The 19,283-nt window shown below is 39.9% G+C and overlaps 1 protein-coding gene across 1 annotated transcript in view; it reads right to left on the minus strand.

Moving 5' to 3' along the window:
• LOC141009892 (SH3 and PX domain-containing protein 2A-like) overlaps positions 1–15,209 on the minus strand; it is a 55,588-nt gene extending 40,379 nt beyond the window's left edge. The window contains exons 1-5 of the mRNA XM_073482633.1: positions 14,931–15,209; positions 11,069–11,149; positions 4,667–4,742; positions 3,111–3,187; positions 2,190–2,281 (exon numbers count right to left, since the gene is read on the minus strand). Coding sequence (XP_073338734.1) covers positions 2,190–2,281; positions 3,111–3,187; positions 4,667–4,742; positions 11,069–11,149; positions 14,931–15,002 — 398 coding nt within the window. The 5' untranslated portion in view covers positions 15,003–15,209. The remainder of the gene's footprint in view (positions 1–2,189; positions 2,282–3,110; positions 3,188–4,666; positions 4,743–11,068; positions 11,150–14,930) is intronic.
• Between the last annotated feature and the right edge of the window lie 4,074 nt (positions 15,210–19,283).

The following is a 19,283-nucleotide window of genomic DNA, read 5'->3' on the forward strand; positions in this document are numbered from 1 at the left end:
AAAAACAAGGACTGGCACTGATGGCTCGTATTATCTCTGCAAAACATGATGTCAAAAATATAAGAAGCATCACCTTGAGAATCACCTTACTGTATCTTGTTGCGAACGAACCACACACCCAGTTTCAAATCTGCATAATAGCCAAACTAACACTGCAGTGTTGAAAGAATGACTGATGACTAAAACTTTTAATTTATGTAATTTAATATCCGGCCACATGGCATTTATTATCATCAAGGAAATCTAACGTCTATAATTCAATCTTTCCCTGCATGTACTCGATCATAAACTGCCATCCTAAGTACTGACCCAAGGAAATAAAACTATGAAAAACATGGTTTTAATATCCAAATGTTTTATAATGTCTATCGGTCTTAATTTGTTTCTCCTTAGTTCCATTTTTCCATTTTTATTGACATTAAGCCTTTAATCCTTGTAAACTACTTTAAGAGAGGACGTCGTTATTTGAAGTTTGAAGTGAACATCACTTTTATCTGAAGGATCTGAGGCCAGAAAGAATCAAAATCCATTATAAAAGCTTTTTTTTATATGTGCAATTTCAGTTCACTTCAGACAATCAGGTGTCTGAGAAATATTAAGTTATCCCCCCGTTGATGCTGATGTTTCTACACTTGTGGGATCACAAGAGAAGAACTTTCCACATAGAGAAAAGAAGTAGTTGGATATATCTTCCTTGTAAACACTATCTAACCAAAGTTTATTCAACATAAATCTAAATAGGCCAATCAGGACACTTGCTTCTGTGTATATAAACTGTTGTTATGAAAAACAGCACAGAGCACAATCATCACAAACACCCACATATACTCCCTCAGCAACAACCCCAGAGTATCAGTGTAATGTGATACTTGCAGCCTATAGCAGGGCTCCCTCATGTGGTTGGCAAGACATCACATCCATTAATTTTTAAATCTGTGCAGTGACATCTGTTGTCCATTAGATGGCGGTAGCAGATGAGGGCTTAACAAACAACCTTGCTTCCTGAATTTACCCAAAATGTGATGAAACAGCTCCTAAAATACGTAGAAATACAGTTTCATGGTTGCTTTATGTTCCATGAGTTAGGAAACAGCACCTTGTTCAAATCAACTGTAAATGTTTAAAATATGTTTTAATCACATTCAATTATTTTACTTTTGACTATTTGACATAACTCTATTTTATTCTAATTGATCTATTAAATGATCCGCCCTCATTTAAACATTTTTTTTTTTTTTTTGACTTTTTATGGCTTTATTATCAGAGAGATGACAGGAAATGGGATGACATAGAGGAAAGGACCACAGGTTGGATTCAACCTAACTTTCAGTTGTTTTTTTATGTTTTCAACCAAAATCACATCTTACATACTGTACCTTTAATACTGACAATAAATCCTTCCTCTAGTTGTAAGACCTCTTTCTGTGATCTTGTGACCATATGAAAAACAACAGAATTACATCCTAAAAGTCTTTTCATGATTCCCCAGGAGTGGAGTCAGCACTTGGGTGGCTTTTAGACAATCTCAACCTCTCAATTTAAGCTGCACTCAGCCGTCTCCGAGACTGGAGGAGGACCTCACTTTGAAGTGGGATTAACATGTATGGGCGGCGGGGTTAGAGGTGGAAGATCTGGCGGTAGAGGAGAGACCCTTCAAGAGGTTTTCTCGCTCAAACAACATCTGATGAGTTTAAATTCATATCTTAGCTGGAAGAAAATAGTCTCACAGACAACTGCACATAAATCAAAAGGAAAGAAAAAGATTTCTAACAATAAGTAATCCAGCGGCCAGTCTGTAATTACTCCCACACTGACTTTGAACTGAGTAAGACGAATGAGTAGCCTGAGAGCTTTATCTGGTCCGAGACTTGAACTCAGACGCACCCTCGTGACACCGCTGATCCTTGCGCATTCGTTTTGGGATCAGGTGTCACCTCCCAGAAATCATTATTAATAAAACACAGTGGCTCTCAACCAGCGTCCATCAATCAACCCTGAGACACGGCAAAGCCTCCGGATCAAGATGGGTCAGAGCGGGTGAAAGGCATTCGTCCCAGCTGCTGAACCACACACACTCACACACTGTCTTTCCAGAGGGGTGTGTTTGGTATCTAACAGTTCATATAAAAGAGATGATGCTAATGCTCATTGATAGCTTGTGATTTACGTATGGAGGAATTGTTACTCACTCTGTGGGAGGGTTGAGGTCTTCTAACTTGGTCTCGAAGAACTTAAGGACCTCATCGCTTTGGGAAATGTGGGACGGAAGCTTCATCAGAGCCTGCGGGGAAGAAGGGAGGGATAAAGCTACTGGCAGCAACAAAAGCACATATTTAAAAGGTTGCATGTATTTTTAAAAGGGCTGTAGTTTGGTTTTTGAATGGCAGTGAGTAACCAGTTTACAACACTTAGTCATTGAGTCAGTCAGATGGGAAGAGCAGGCGGAGATGTGGAGGGTGTGGAGGGGAAGGAAGAAGGCTCTGAGCCCAGAGGGTTAAAACAAAGGAAAACACAGAGTCGATGTAGTGAAACAACCGCCCGTGTCAGCTAGATATTCAAAATAAGACCGCACTAGAATCAGAAAAGGCATCCTTATAGGAACATATTAAAAAGAGATCTAGTTCTGTTGTCTTTAAGCTTCTTGCCTTCACCGCAAATCTTATTTAGTTCCTTTAAATGAAAACCGCTGCCACACTTGGCAACGCACCTGCCCCACATTCCCTCCGCTGACCTACCGAATGTAAGAGGGTCAGTTAGCCATCTGCACTCATGAGTGTGCTGATTCATTGTTGTTCTTTAGATTCTGTTTTACCCCTGCGTGCCCCCGTTTCCCTCGTTTCCTTTATAGGCTGCCTATTTACATTGGTGACAGGAAATGACCAGTGCAGATAGAGCAGTTGCTTTCCTGTTGAGGCTGGTGGGGGGAGATAAATGTCGGGGGCCTGCCTTGGAAATGCTGTTTCAGATGGTCAGGGAGTAGAGGATTGACACAGATGAAGTTATCTTCCAAGCCGCAAATAAACCAGAAAATGAGTAGTCAACATTTACTGTCCTAGATGATGACATGTTCTGCGTTAACAGTAGACAAACTGATACAGCCTCGGTCTTACTTTGCAGTAATTGTCCAGGTGCTTCAGCCTCCTAACAGCTACGTCTCTTATGTGACTTCGGCGAAACAAGACTTTACCTGAGGAAAAAACACAGGACTGTCAGTTTTACATACATCTCCAAAAAACATTCAAAATACAACTTAAGATGTCAGATAAATCAACATGCTTATTAAAAGGCAGATCCCTCCCTCCTTACTGACTGTATAAAAAAGATGGATGACATGACAGCTCCTCAAAAGAGAAGCCAAAACATCTCAGGGACACAGGCCAAACTAAAAGCTCAAAGTACATGTACAAGATGGTGTCTGTCATTTAAAGGGGCTCTGTGCAGCTTCTGTGTTGTGCTGGAGGCCGGTTGTTAGTTTATGTAAATTGCTACAAATTGTTATCGTTGGGAATTCGATACCACGGCTCCACCACCCGATCAATACTGTGCAGCCTCTGGCTCCAAATGACATCGCCAGCACAAGATGGCAGCACTTGTATCAAGGATATTTTGGCTTCGTTTTTGTACAGTGGGAGGAAGTGGAGACGCGTCCTCCATCTTTGTATAAATCGATGATTCGGTATATTTTATATATATTTTCACACCATCTTTGAATGTAGTGATGAAACCAAATACTGGTGTTTGCAATTTCTTTTACTCATGCTCAGTCTCCCCTCAAAACCCCTTCTTTTGAGGGGTTTTTTCTTGTTAACCTTTTTGTAACTTTTCTCCTTTAGTATGTGTATGTACTGTATTTATGTGTACTTGGAAATGTCAATGTATTCATTTCTTCTATTGAAATCCTGGATGTATACATAATGGAGGAGAATATTTTGTTTTATTGTAAGTAAATACATCAGTATTTAGTACAGCTACTTGGGATACATACTGTTTACATCACAAATAAGTAATTCAGATGTTGTCCAGCTGTACAAGGTAAGCGTGTTTCCCTTCAGATGACTTACATACTGACAGAAAGTATTCTACATCGAGTACAAGTTTAAAATCTTTAATAATAAAAGCTTAAAAGACACAGAAGAACTCAAAAGGCTGCTCTGATCTATAAAGTAATGAGAGCAGCTGTGAAAAGCTGCTCTTCCCCTCTATCAGTTCTCACTTTATAACTCTTGGAGACTTCCTGCTTATCGTCACGAAAAGGCCACTAAACAGTGAAATTGTGCATGTTGTTTGCTGTGTGTAAGGGAATACAGTTCACCCCATGTTGGGCTTTCAGAGAGATCAAAACAGCACAGGTCAGGCTCGAGCAGTACGGCTTGTCAAACAAAGGATCTCTTCACTGCTCTCCTCTGCTCTGGCCTACAATGAGTTTATCAGATTAGACAAATCCCTCCCTGCTAGCCTCCCACTGCTATTGCAGACCTCAAATAGATTTGGCCTGGGTGGAGTATGGCAGTTAATAAAACAATGAAATGCGGTGGGCAACGCTATGGAGTCTGTAGGAGCATTAACAAATATCTGTTGTTCATGAAAATGTCTGAAAGACTTTCTTTTTCTCGTGCTATCTGGGTTCATATCAGGGTGTGTTGTGCATTGTTGTTGTGTTTATCACCTGGCAAAAAAGGAATAATCCTCTTTTTGGGGTCTTTCTGTCCTCCTTCAATAGGGAATTTGTCAAGAATTCGCATCTGCAAGTGTGAGAAGGAAAGCAAAAGACGTGAGTTGTACAGAGAAAAATCCAAAACATGCCTTTACGGTTGCCACAAAAAAGACACACGCCAATACAATTGCCAGCAATCATTAACTCGTAACTAAACCACATGAACTGCCTTCTATCTACCACAAGTTTATCAGTCCAAAGTTGAAAGTGGAGGAATCTGAGATGAGAGTAGACACCAAAAACTCTCCAGGAACAGTCAACCTCCTTGTTACGGTAGATGAGCTCAACACGGGCTGTAATTGCATACCGTCTGAAAAGCTACTGTGTCGTGCAACTACAAACAGTTTGGCTTTGATCTCTGGGGCAGCGGACAGGGTTACATCACCCACACTTCTCTGGAAAAAAAAATCAAACGCAAGTTCCACTTGAGGAGCTCAAAAAGACATGAGAGGAGATAATTAACACTTTGATATTAGCAAAGGATCAATCTTTTGAGAGATATAGTTTGAAACAGTCAGAAAAAATAGATGCTGTGTTAAGTCTTTTATCATGACAGCATGCAACTATTTCCCGCAAAGCGTAGCTGTTTGTAAGTGTTTCAGCATGTGTCTGCTCAGATATACATGAATGTGTGCATCTGTCCCGTGTGTTGTGAATGATGCATGAGTATGTTTTGTTGAGTCCTGAAAAATACATATTGCAAATGTGTTAAGTGTGCGGCGCGCTGTATCACGTACAAGAGTTTCTAGTTTCCTCTTTGAATAAATCACAGCAATACCACGGACGCACGTCAGAGCATCCTACAGAAACAGCGAGCTGGAAATCCACACGTAGCCCCGCCTTTGTTCGTTCTGCCTTGCCTTGTTCCAGATGTGCTTTGTGAAACAGCAGAGGCTGTAAGCGTAAAAAGCTGAAGCACACTCAATTGGTAGGAGGAGTAGTCTTGGTCCAAACTAAGCCAAAAACAACCAGGTGGACTAACAAGAATCAGGCTTGGAGTGTATAGTTGGATCCACTGTGTCTGGGGCCTGCAGGAGTTGTTTGTGGGACTTCTCCAGTGAGAGGTGGTTTGGTTTCTCCAGTCGTGGTTTGTTCTTTTCTGCACTCATCTGACGACTTTTGCTGAACCTCTAAATTTCTCGCAGGGCATGGCATTTCCCCACTCCTCCGAAATATAGACAGCTAACAAGAAATGGTTTCTTTTGAAAAGGACAACTGTCATTATTGTGGTTTAAGGGCAAAGCAAAAGGGCTGAGTATAACGACTGGCCCTGGTTAACCGCACCTGCACTTAAACATGCACAACACAGAGTTTTTCGGCTCCTATAACTGAAAAGGCAGGGCATTAAATATATATACAAACCAGACTGTTTTTCTTTAGAATACTATGGCAATAATACAGTTTTATAGCGAGGGCTGTAATTTCCAAAAATCCCAGTTTGTGAAACAGTGCATTTGGCAACTGTACTGTTTATATGACACACTGAGCTGCACGCTCATCATGTTATCAGCCTCCCAGCTGGACCGAGACGTATACTCCCTCTAAGATGGGAGTGCTCACTCAACACCTTCAGAAAACCACCTCGGCCGACACAGAGGCTCCTCATCCAGAAGCAATGATGACCTCACCCTCCCGGGACCTGCCTGGATACACTCAGGACAGGTGTGAAAGCTGTTCCTATGGCAACAGACGAACAACTTGGAACCAAAGACTGAGGGAAAACATTTCTCACATTTCATAAACCTCTAATTTAGAGGCTTCAGGGACCTAAAATGCTGTTTTTACACGATTTAGTGTGACTGCTGGAGGCTTTTACAACATGTATTCATCATCTACGTACAAAATTCTTTTTAGTCCGACGTGATTTTGGCACTCACACTTTCCACATTCTTCAACGTAGAAACTTCATTCAAATATCAATACATTCATCTCAATTAGGACATTCCAGCAGTTACTTTTCTTTCTTATTTTTCTTAGCATACCATTTAGACATTTTCCAACTCTTCATTCTCCCTCAGCTACTTCTAAATACAAAGTTAAGCCAGCTATGCAGTTTAGCGTCCAGCCATTAGCAATGAAATGCAGTTTAGCTCGCATTTTTCCTACTTTTCATACTATTTTCAATTATCATCTACTCAATCATACTTTTACTATAAACTTGATTTAAAACTTATAATGTTCCACATCTTTGGTGCATGAGTTTTATTTAACTTTTAATACTAATTAAACCCCTCCCTACTTGTCCAACTCTTCATACTCCCTCAATTAGAAGCCAGCAATGCAGTTTAGCATCAGCTTTTCAACAAACCTTAAAATATTCCACACATGGCTCAAGATTAACACCAGTTACCAGCCAAATGCTGTATACATGCAAGTGGCTGGTAGATATGCATCACAAACAAGCCAAAAAACAATGGTGATCTATTGCGTGGCTATACATTTTTCATAAAAATTCAGAGTCCAGTGGTTCATTTTGCGATATGATTCCAGTAATTTCATGCATTTTGGGTATTGCCATACTTTTTTAAGCCGGCAGTGCAGTTTAGCTTCAGTTCAACATTCAGCATTCAAAACACAATTCTTCAAAAATTGCCTTCTCCAGTTCTTTCCAAACCTCTGCACAGGATACTTCTGTAAATTAAGCTGCAGAGTCAGCCAAGAATGTTCTCAGTGGGAAAATGAACATGTCCATGTAGCAACAGGTGCTATGACATAATGATGTTTCCCAGTGTATTTTTACACACTCGATAATCAGTGTTGTGAATAAATGCCCGAGGAAGAAAAGGGCAATAAACACTCAGTGATGATGCATATCCCTATTTTTGCATCATGACATTGTAGACATGAATTATGGTGACAGGAGAGACCAAACAGCTTCTGTGCAGTGTAATGATAATCATTTGAAGCATTTAAACTTAATTGCACTCGCAGGAGTGTGGAGGGGGGGGCAGACAAAGAGACACTGCACTGAGCAGCAGACAAAGACACTGCTCTGAGAGGCATCTCAGACAGGGGGAGTTTGGAGGAATGTTTGAGTGGGAAAACAATCTGATCCCATCTCTTGGTTGTGTTTTGACATCTGCTTGACAGTTGTTTACTGCAGAAGAGATTATGATGCAACAGCCCTCTTGGTCATGAAGTGTTTCGGACTTACTTGGAATCACATTTTATCCTGCATGTTGTAACACAGGCTGTATTGTCATCATTATCGGAAACAAGTACTTTTGATGTCTTCTCTGGTACTGAGGATCATTCATCTACAGTATATAACCCATGGGCTCAATTGGCTATTATCAGTTTATTTATATTAAAGTTGTATAAAGCCTTTTGTGGCTACAGAGGGAGCTGCAAGAAGTCCGATAAATTGCCTCAAGTGATGCCATTTGACAATGGGGGCCTCTGTAGCCCCATCTTTGCTTGAGGCTAGTGGCTAGTGGCTTGCGGTCATAGCCGCGACTAGCATAACGCACCAAAATCTCCAACCTAACAGTAAGAAGAATGCGTGGAATAAAGAAGATGATGTCTCTGGTTCTGCTGCATCAACTATTCTCAGTCATTAGATTCACTTCCCTCATATGCCTGCAAAGTAGCCCAGCTTTGAAAACAGCTCTTTGAGAAAAATAACCTCCTTAAAGTCCTTTTCTCATGTCGGGAATGTAGGCCAGACAAATTATCATCCTGACAGAGTAGTGCTGACCCTGGTCCAATTCTCCAATCCAAAAATACTGACGACTAAGGGATTTTGGGGACATTTCTATCCAGAAAGAAAACCAGGCCAGCTCGCACACTCCACAATCCCCCTGTGGAATGCCGTGACCCGTGTGCTCTGTGGTCGAAGGGTGTGGAGCCCTCACTCGCTGCTCTCTCACGGTAAACACCGTTTGACACACTGACCAACTCTGCTCGAGTCAAACATATGTGGTTTGAAGACATTTCCCTCTATTTGGAGGAATTCAGGCTCTGCAGTGATCAGCATGAAAACAAAAGTCTTCAAGAAATCAATGCGCTTGACTTAAAAAGCGCACTCTTCACTTCAGGTCAGCAGAAAAGAAGGAATCAGATAAAATCAGAGATGCGATCCTGATAATTTATGATAATTGCTTCCCAGAGGAGCAGTTATGAGTTATGTTTAGTGCACTGGAGAGGTTTGAAACATTACCACTGAGTGCACTTTTGGACGTCCATTTAGGCAATGAAAATGGATACTTCACCCTTTAAAGACAAACAGCAAAGCTGCCTGTTGTGGCAAGTGGTTTTATATGACCGGCTACACACTGCCGACTGATGTTGAACGTAAAATGAACGATCGGCCACTGTTTAAAAGGCGTTACTTGTTCTGTGACCTTACTTGGCTTTTCTGAATTATGAATTAATGCTTATCAGATGAGATCATGGCCACATTAGTCAAGGGCCGAGGGTGTCAAATGCATTTTTTCCCTGTCAGCTTCCAGAGAACATAAAACACGCGATTGTGCTTCGAAGACAGAGAACTGTGCAGAGATGAGGAAAGATTGTAGGCGTCAGATGGCGGACTCACAAACAAAAGCTCAGTTTCTTGCCAATTATTTTAATACAGGCATTACAAAAGTGACTGTCATTGCCCATCATCACTGTTGATAACAAGACATGCAGCCGTTAAATTGCTGTTTTATCTAAACTTCAAAGGGAAAGCATCTTCCTTTCAGTCTTACAACCCAAGGCTCTAAACTGTTCATTACCCCAACCCCCGACCCCTTCCTCAGCACAGCTTCCTCCTTATTTTATCTAAAGCATTCAGGGATTGCTCCTCAAATTACCTAAACTACATCCTAAGTCTCACTGGCTAAACCAATTTCCAGAAAAGCATCTTCTCACTACTCTTGCCTGGTAGGGAGAAGATGCTTTAGTCGTTTTTTTTTTTTTTACACCTGCTGAATCCAATACTATAATAATCATATTCTGCAACTGTAAGAGTGTTTCCCTCATCTTTCACCTATATGACTGTGTCAATATAAGGACAACTAAAAAACACACTATCCCCACCCATTCTGTATGGACAGCTGCAGACTGTTGTTCTTCACGGATTAATGTGGCCAGACCAACACGCCCAGGCAGCAGGGATCTATGGACAAGACTAATGTTTACAGAGACAGGAGAGAAGCTCTGTTTCCATCAAACAGACCAGGGCAGAATTTTCCTGGCTATTAGCAAGAGACCAGAGAACAAAGGGTTTCCTCTGCTGCCTTCAACACAGCCAGCCCACCGAAACCACAGCGCTGTAGAGTGCAGTCTGCCAGAGAGGGGTTATCGGAGACGAGCCAGAGACAGCTCTTACAAGCAAAATGTTTGATAAGGTATGCACCAATTTAGGTTTAAACCGCCCACAATGTTGCTTGAGCTACTTGGATGTGACAAACAACAAAATGTAAACTTGGATCGCTCTTAGGAAATGCAGAAATTTCACCAGAGGCTACTGGATCCCTCCAAAAAGTCCTGAGGCTTAACTTTGCCCCATGTTTTATTCTACACACTGACTGAGGTCATGTTTTCTTCCTGCATCTGCTGACTGGATTTCCCCTATTTCCCTTTTTGCAAGCAGGCTCCACTAGTCTTAAATGAGACCTTTCACAAAGCCTAGAGCCTTCCAGCAGCTGAACAGAAAGACGTGACCGAAAGGTCAAACTGACCTCACCGAGCTTGATATGCAGAAGACACGATCAGGCTTTTCTCACAGCACAATGTAACGGGGGACACGGCAGGTGAAAACATGCACCGGACAATCTTGAGATTTTGGGCCATTTTGTTTCCATAACATGTTCTTCCAGACTAGTGGAAAGAAAACACCCAGAATACATATTTAGGTGTGTACTTTAGCTCAGATTAATGCTAATGCGAGCCTGAATTCTCCACTTCAATATCACTTACATACACCAAACTTCACAGTTTTATTTCTATCTATATTCTAAAGGTGTTTACAGAGAGGTTTATTCAAATATATCATTTATAGTCTGATTTATATCACATTTTATTCCTTAAACCATGAAGGAAATTGACTTTTTTAGTGGGTGTCGGCAGTATTTTCTGATTTATGCTGTGATAAAAAGGAAATACCCCAAATTTCCTCCCTAAAATCCTTGACTCTAATATGTCAACAAACAAGAACAAGAATTTTCAACCTGGCTTGATCCAATGCTCAGTTTTCTGTTCTGGAAATGTATGCAATCAGTGCATTTTACACTAGATAGTGCTTCATTTGAATATTCAAACACAACATTTCAGTAGTAAATAACTGGGGGAAATTCATGGTGATATCTAAGGCTGCTCTTGTATTACCTGGCTGTAGGACTATGTAGCTTATCTGCTGGTATAACGTACCTGTAGGTCGAAGAATTTGCTGTATCTCCTGTAGACGACATGAGAAGTGGAGTCTGAGTAGGTGACGTTGATGAGATAAACCTAGTGAGAGAAAGACAAGCACAAACACAAAGAGGCCCATTAGGAACAGAGTCACTTTGTCAGAGACATCACGGTACCGTCACCGCTCCAGCTTGAGCTGCCTTAATGACACAATGTGCACTCCCTCCTGGCTCAACTTCAAGAGGTCGTCAAAGGTCAGATAAACTCATTAAGCTCATTTGTTTCCATCACACATTGGAAAGCTATCAGGGGTCAATGAGAGGGCCAATACATTTCAAGTACATCATAAAACCAATTTACAATGAATTTTTGAGTGCAGATGATTGAATGTGACTTCAGGTTTTAAAAGTTTAAGTCTCAATTTTACAAGAAGCTGCAAAGTTGCATTTCAGCGACTTGTAAAACTCCCAACTTTGCATTTTACTTTCGCAGTGTCCACCTGAGTTGCTGTCTGAGAAGACAAATAGTGCTCCCATTATGTCAACAGCTTCCAGTACTTCCATCTATCAGCAGGAAATATGAAAAGGAAGACGTGTTTACTCATACAGGATCATTTCCTTGGCAGGCATCAGTCATTTACTGAACAAAACACTCTTGCCAGACGTTTTCCCAAAATAAATTCCCTACTTGCCTCAACAATAAAGGGCCAACAAACAACTGTTCGCGTCCTGAGGTTTCGGAAACAGGTGGCTGCGTCCAATACATTTCCATCTAAGCACATGGCACAGACTGTTTACAAAAGCAGCATTTACACATATGGTGGCAATCTGCAAGGACACCAGTTACTAGTATGAAATGCAGTCTTCATTCTGCACACAGTTCATTACGGAAAGAGTGTGCAGCGAGGCAGAACGAGTTCTCCAGCAGCTCGCTAATTAGATACAGACAGGTCGGTCAAACACTCTGGATATAGACAACAGCATGGCTCAAGGTGAAGGTGTATGAGGTCATGATGAATCCCACACGAGCCATGGACCATGTTAATGTTTCAACATGATGATAAAACTTCTGTGCTGTAAAAGTTTAACACATTATTTTGAGTTATTAATGTGTAATTTTTATGTAAGACTTAGAGTAGTGTCAGGAATAGATCCCTGATACCTCATGCCAAAGGATTTTATTCCTAACAGCAGATTTAAAACAAGTAAATGCAACAAATGAATGTTTTATGTGTGGACTTGTAACAATGACTTGTGGTCAGACAGAGCTAAGCTAAAAATCTGTATTTAACGAGGGTGTTCGTGCAGTAAAGCACACAGCTGAAGACTTCCCATTGGATCTCAGCTCTCCTAAAAAAGCTCCTCTGGCAATGTATGTAAACAAGGATGAGTTGCCATGCTGCATCTGGCCGCAGTGCCACGAGTCCCTGGAAGGAAGTCACACTTGAACAGCGTTGACAAAAGACAAAGGGTTGCTTCTTTCCTCTCGCAAACCGGATAAGCATTTTCAGTTGCTTAGCTCATAGATAATGAGATTTTATTTTTTTCCTCCTTCTTCTTCCCTCGTGGGGACTTCCCAGTCCACCCTCACCTCCAGCTTCCATCCCAGGGGAAAAAGTCTGTGCCCTGTGTTTAGTGGCCTTGGGGAGGCTCCCTCAGCAGGAGATGGATGATGCAATTGATCCTAACTCTCAGGTTAATTAATCCAATTGTACCTGATGGACTAATTGATTTTTGCAGTCCCGCTGAGACACGTCTCGTGGCTCATCAGATTTGATTAGTTGAGTTAGTAAGATAACACCAAGACCAGACCCTGCAGTGACACAAGACTAGGAGCCTACAGCGCGGCTAACAACTCTATTAGGGCTGCGTTGAGGCATAGTAATGCTTTGTGCCACATGCTAACATTAGAATGCTAACAATGCTGATGTTTGACAAAGGTTTTACTCCGTCACCATGTTAGTTCAGCGTGTTAACATGCTAACATTCTCTAATTGGCACTAAATACAGATGAGCCTGATGGGAATGTCGATAGATTTGCAGGTTTTCAGTCAGACACAGAAGTATTTTGACCTGATTACGGCACCAGAGGAAACGTCAGAGGCCTAACACAGTCACTAGCATTCAACCTCTGGACATAATGAATTTCTGTGCAGAATGTGCAGCAGTCCATCCAATAAAGTCTTGCCTATTTTAAAATGAGACTTTTTCTATGCTTTTTATTACAATGTTGTTCGTTTTTAGCCGTGCTTTGGTCCAGACTGCAATATCTCACCAACTGCTGGATGGATTGCCATGAAATCATCACACTTTCATGTCCTCCTTAGTGTGAATTATATGAACTTCTTGTTCTAGCACCAGCAGCAGTGACTTTTACTTTTACATATGTCAACATGTGTTTCTTTACTCGCAAATTCCACCTGTTTATAGCCCATCACCAGAAACAGTTTGAATCAAGTGGTTTGTTGGCATTACTCTGCCTCGGCAGAGATGAGTGATTCACTACATCCAGGGAACAATGTGGGTGTGCTGTAACTACTCCATCTGTACAGGCTATCAAACTACTACAAGCTGATTTATGTTCATTGCACAAAATCTCATTTAGTCTAACTCGAATTACTGCATGCTAGTTTTTTGTTGTTTTTTCTGCTACTGCGTACATATCTGCTCTGTGAATCACTTCTCCTGTGTCCATTGAGAGAAAAAAGGGAGACATATATTATTTATATTTTGTGATGGCTCCCCCATCACTCTCAGGGGGGAAAGTGCTCTGCTAATGTTAGTTTCCAGGCCATATTAGCCAATTAGCTCCGCTGGTCAGCTGCAGAACATTACTGTACATTACACATTACTTTTACTTTTACTCTTATGTCAGTACTTGTGCTCTTAATATATGTGGTCTTCTGCATAATTCTTTGTACTGCATGGATGTTTGTGTACTGCTGCTATGACACGATAAATCATTCAGGGATTAATAAAGTATTTATCTATCACACTTATGTCAGAATGCTCAAATGCTATTGTTTAGCAGGTGTAATGTTGAGTTTATTAACACATTCACCATCTTATTTTAACATGTTAGCATGCTAGTGTTAGCTACTTGGAAAAAAAACAAAATAATAAAGCTGATCCAGATGAAAATGTCGTTACTTTTGCAAGCATTGGCTGAGAAACCAACATAAACCAAAATATACTGACTCTTGTGTAGATGTATTCACATGATCACAACACTAGAAACTATAGCGGTAGTAAAAACTACAATAATAGAGGTCGTAAATGGCTTTAAAGGGGCACTATGTTGTTTTCGAGAACAAATTCAAACTCATACTATATTAATGAGGTAATAATACAAAATCAGAAGTATTTATCTTTTCCATGAGTGAATGACAAGCTTTCTCAGAGGGAAATAAGGTCCCCAGAACACTATTTGGAGCTAGAAAGGTGGCAGGGTCCGCCACATGTAAACAAAGTAAAACAGTGTGAAATCATGTTGTCCTTTAAGGTCAGTTTGTTTATTCAGTCAGTCAATTAAGATTATAAAAATCTCTTCCCCAAAAACTACACAGTGCACCTTTAACGGCGCAAACTGTGGATGCAAAGTCAGAACATAACCAAAGTCAGGTCAAATGTTGTCCATTAATCCACATTTCACAACCTCGTGGTGGCAAAAGAGTAAAATTCAGAGGATCACCAGGGTCACTGGGATCCATCCTGTGAACACCATAGTCTGTATAAAACTGCAAGGCAGGCAAATCCACAGACCCACACTGCCATCCACAGAGCTGCGAGCAGGGCTATGCTCCAAGTTACATCTGTAAAGTTAACTACTGCTTCTTGAACAACATGACAGCACAAACACAAATACAAGAAGACAAACTTACATAATGTTTGGAGGGATTCCTTCTCTTCTGCACGTCCACTACATTGACGTCAAGCACCGTCCGGAGCTGCATCTTGACTTCTTCTTCTTCTTGCACCAAGAAAAGACTCTTAAACTCTACAGAAGACAATGCTCAGCCATGAAAACGACATAAGAGTGCCCGGAGAGGAGTGTGGTGAGAGAAGAAAAGTTGTTGCGAGGTGAAGAAAAAAAGTCTCTAGGCTTTGCGCGCATCCATGAAACGATGGTGTCAGGCGGTCTCGGAGCCTCTGAACTCGTTGTGAAACATGACAACGCAGTAAAAGCAAAGGACTAATCTGTCTTCTCCTCCCTCAAGAGGGGCTGCGGAGCACGGACAGCAGGGCAGAGCAAATCAATGTGTGCGGGGCGGTCCCGCTGCCTGCAGCTGGCCGGACACAACACGGGACACTTTGAAGACGTGAAGCCACAGACTGTTTGCGACCTCGTTTTGTTGTGTCTTACTTGTAAAATAAAAGCAAAATCTTATTAAGCTGAAACAAAGGGAGAGTTTGGAGGATAGCTTACATTATAAAAAGCACATTTTCAAAGCGGATGGGAAAGAAAATAGTAATGCTGCCTTCAAGTGTCCCTCCTACTTTTCCCGTTATAAAAGATAAATATAAATATATGAAAATGTACTCTTAACTTCAGGTAAACAGCTTGTATGACCAGCCAAAAGGAGTATTTAACTTTTTATCCTTGCCTGACAGTAGCAGCCGATAGTATCCGTGTTTTATTAGGATTTCCGACAGCACGTAAACTCCGCATCTGGCAAATGACTCTGCTCCCTCCTGCTGGAGGAGGAGGAGGAGTGAGCGTGGAGGTGAAGAGGAGGCTGCAAGTTAGTTCATGCCTCCACACGGGGGCGCTACACAACACACAAAGTCGATGCCCTCTTCTTAAACATGTGAACAAGTGGAACATTTGATGTTTATTATTATTATTCATATTTGCACTCTGCACAAATAAACAAACTCTCTTTGTTTTCATGACTGAATAAATCGAATAATCAAACTGACCTCAGAGGACAACACAATTTCATACTGTTTTACTTTGTTTATATGTGGCGGACCCTGCCAGCTTTCTAGCTTCAAACAGTGTTCCTGGGACCTTATTTTCCTCTGAGAACAACTTGTTTATTCACTTATGGAAAAAATAAATATATTATTATTACCTCATTATATATTCATATATCATATTGTAATTAATAAAGTCCTGGGTTTGAATGTATTCTCCAAAACAACATAGTGCCCCTTTAAAGTCATTTCAGACTTCTATTATTGCATTTTTTACAACAGCTATATTTTCTAATTTTGTGATCATGTGAATACATCTACACAACTGCATACAAAATAGTCCATTACTGTTTTATAACATGTTTTTAAATCATCATTGTCAACTAGAAAAATTGCATTTCCTGCGAAAATACAGTGTGAATGCTGACGGCTGAAGTGATTTCGGAAATCTGCTGAATGTACTGCCGGAAATGCATAAAACTATAAGAATGAATGGTCAAGATTTTGCAGAAAAAGCTGAAAAGTACAAGGCTTAATGGGCTGAAAAAGCTGAATATTGTGATAGTTGAACAGTTTCTCTAGCTGAACATAAAGCTGAATATTTGAAAAAGTTGAAAAGGCAGAAAGCTGAATTTTTGAAAAGGTTGAAAAGCTGAAAAGTAATAGGCTGAAAGAGCTCAAAAAGCTGAACAGTTTGATAGTTGAATGGTTTCTGTAGCTGCACATATGCTGGAGCAGTAGCAGAACAAAATTTGACAATGTCCCCATAAGAATGAATGGGAAAACACCTCCCAAACACCTGCAGGTCTAGAAAAAAGTGTAGTGATTATGGCCAAAATATGTATACAGTGAGTAACAGGGGACATTGCTGAAGCCTGTGATGTGTTTTTTATTTCTGTAGAGTGAAAAATGAGGGTACGAGAGCGAGAGACAAAACAGGTACTGTCTGCTCTCCTCCAGAAATTTAGGCTCAAAATTAACAACTATAAGAATGAATGGTCAAGATTTTGCAGAAAAAGCTGAAAAGCACAAGGCTTAATGGGCTGAAAAAGCTGAATATTGTGATAGTTGAACAGTTTCTCTAGCTGAACATAAAGCTGAAAAGTAATAGGCTGAAAGAGCTTAAAAAGCTGAACAGTTTGATAGTTGAACAGTTTCTCTAACTGAACATAAAGCTGAATATGTTGATAGTTGAACAGTTTCTAAGCTGAATATGTTTCATAAAACCAGAAGACGAGCTAAAAATCCTTAAAACTAAAACTGTGATGATTTAAAAAATGTAACAGATTTTAAAAACCTGAATTAAATGCCCAATAGTTCAAAGTCTTGTAACTTGGAGAAAGTTGGAATGGTGTCTGTAGCTCAATGTATGAGGGACAAGAAGAGGTTCAAAGTGGATGAGCTTTGAAGAGGATTTGAAGATTTTCCCATTTGCTTCCATATTAAGTTTTTTTTTGAAAAAGCTGAATATTTGAAAAAGCTGAAAAGTACAAGGTTGAAAGAGCTTAAAATGCTGAACATTTTGATAGTTGAACGGTTTCTATAGCTGAACGTATGCTGAAGTAGTAGCAGAATGAAATTTGAAAAAATCCCCATAAGAATGAATGGGAAAACACCTCCCAAACACCTGCAAGTTTTGGAAAAAATGTAGTGGTTCTCGCCAAAATATTCATATTTTGAGTACAAGGAGACATTGCTGAACCCAGTCATGTCTTTTTTATTTCTGTAGAGTTAAAAATGAGGGCACTAGAGCGAGAGACAAAACCGGTACCGTCTGCTCCACTTCAGAAATTTAGGCTCAAAGTTAACATTGCAGCTTATGGGGGAGTTGCTGGAGTGCTTGTCGCTCGAGGGCCTCTACAGCCAAAAGTTTAAGTCCTACATCTGAAATAAGACCATCATCTGAAAGCCAACAAGATTTCCTACATTTCTATGTATATATTGTCTATGTGAAGTAAAAGATGTGGGACCCAAATCAAGCTGAAGACAATTTTTTCTGAAGTTTTTGCAGCTGCTCTCCACTCTAGCGATGATGTCACGCACTCTAGCTCACGCAATACACACCCATTATAAAACCAGAAGACCAGTTAAAAATCCTTAAAACTAAAACTGTGATTATTTCAAAACCGTAAAACATTTTCAAAAACTGAAATACATGACCAATAGTTCAAGGTCTTGTGAATATTTTAAAGTTGGAATGGTGTCTCTAGCTCAAAGTATGAGGGACCAGAAGAGGTTGAAAGTGGATGAGTTTTGAAGAGGATTTGAAGATTTTCCCATTTGCTTCCATATTAAATTTTTTTTTGAAAAAGCTGAATATTTGAAAAAGTTGAAAAGCTAAAAAGCTGAAAAGTACAAGGCTGAAAGAGCTTAAAACGCTGAACATTTTGATAGTTGAACGGTTTCTATAGCTGAACGTATGCTGAAGTAGTAGCAGAATGAAATTTGAAAAAATCCCCATAAGGATGAATGGGAAAATTTTTGCAGAAAAAGCTGAATATTTCCAAAAGTATAAAAGATAGAAAAACCAAAATTACATGCCATCATGTCCTTAACGAGCTGAACATTTTGATAGTTTAATGGTTTCTGTAGCTCAAAATTTGTAGGAGTAGAAGAGAGCTGAAAAATGTACGGAAGCAGGAATAATAATAATAACTTTAATAAATCCCAGAAGAACAATAGTGTGAATGCTTTGAAGCATTCACACTAAATATAAATGTAAGCAGCTGTATATGCTGCATATTGACATGTATGCACACACTGTTAAATCCATCTACTTCATGTATATAAAGCAACCTGTTTAATTACTTCAGCACTCTGCGGCATTGTACTATTGTGCTCTTGTTTACAATTATCTTATATATTTCTTGTTTACTGCTTTTTGCACCAGTATTGTATTTTGTGAAGCATCTGATTTTATTGCATTTTATTTGCTTAATTTGTCTTTCTCGTACTGTATGATATATATTCTGTGAAGCACCTTGTTACTTTGATTTTGAAAGGTGCTATAGAAATAAAGTTTATTATTATTATTATTATAAATTCCTTATATGTGTAACCATGCTTGGCCAATAAAACTGACTCTGGTTTAAATTAGAGTCAACTCAAATAACTTACAAACCTAAAATGCTTCTGAGGCCCCATTGTGAATGAGAATTAGTTCTTACTGGTTTGCCTGGTTAAATAAAGGTCAAATAAACAAAAAAATGAATACGATAACAACAACAACAACAACATATGATACAACACAGAAAAGAGTAATTCTAGAATAGTAGAATTACTCTTTTCTGTTTATTATTATACTTTTTTGATTAAAA

Source organism: Pagrus major, chromosome 15 (genome assembly GCF_040436345.1).
Source record: "Pagrus major chromosome 15, Pma_NU_1.0".
Lineage (NCBI taxonomy): Eukaryota > Metazoa > Chordata > Actinopteri > Spariformes > Sparidae > Pagrus > Pagrus major.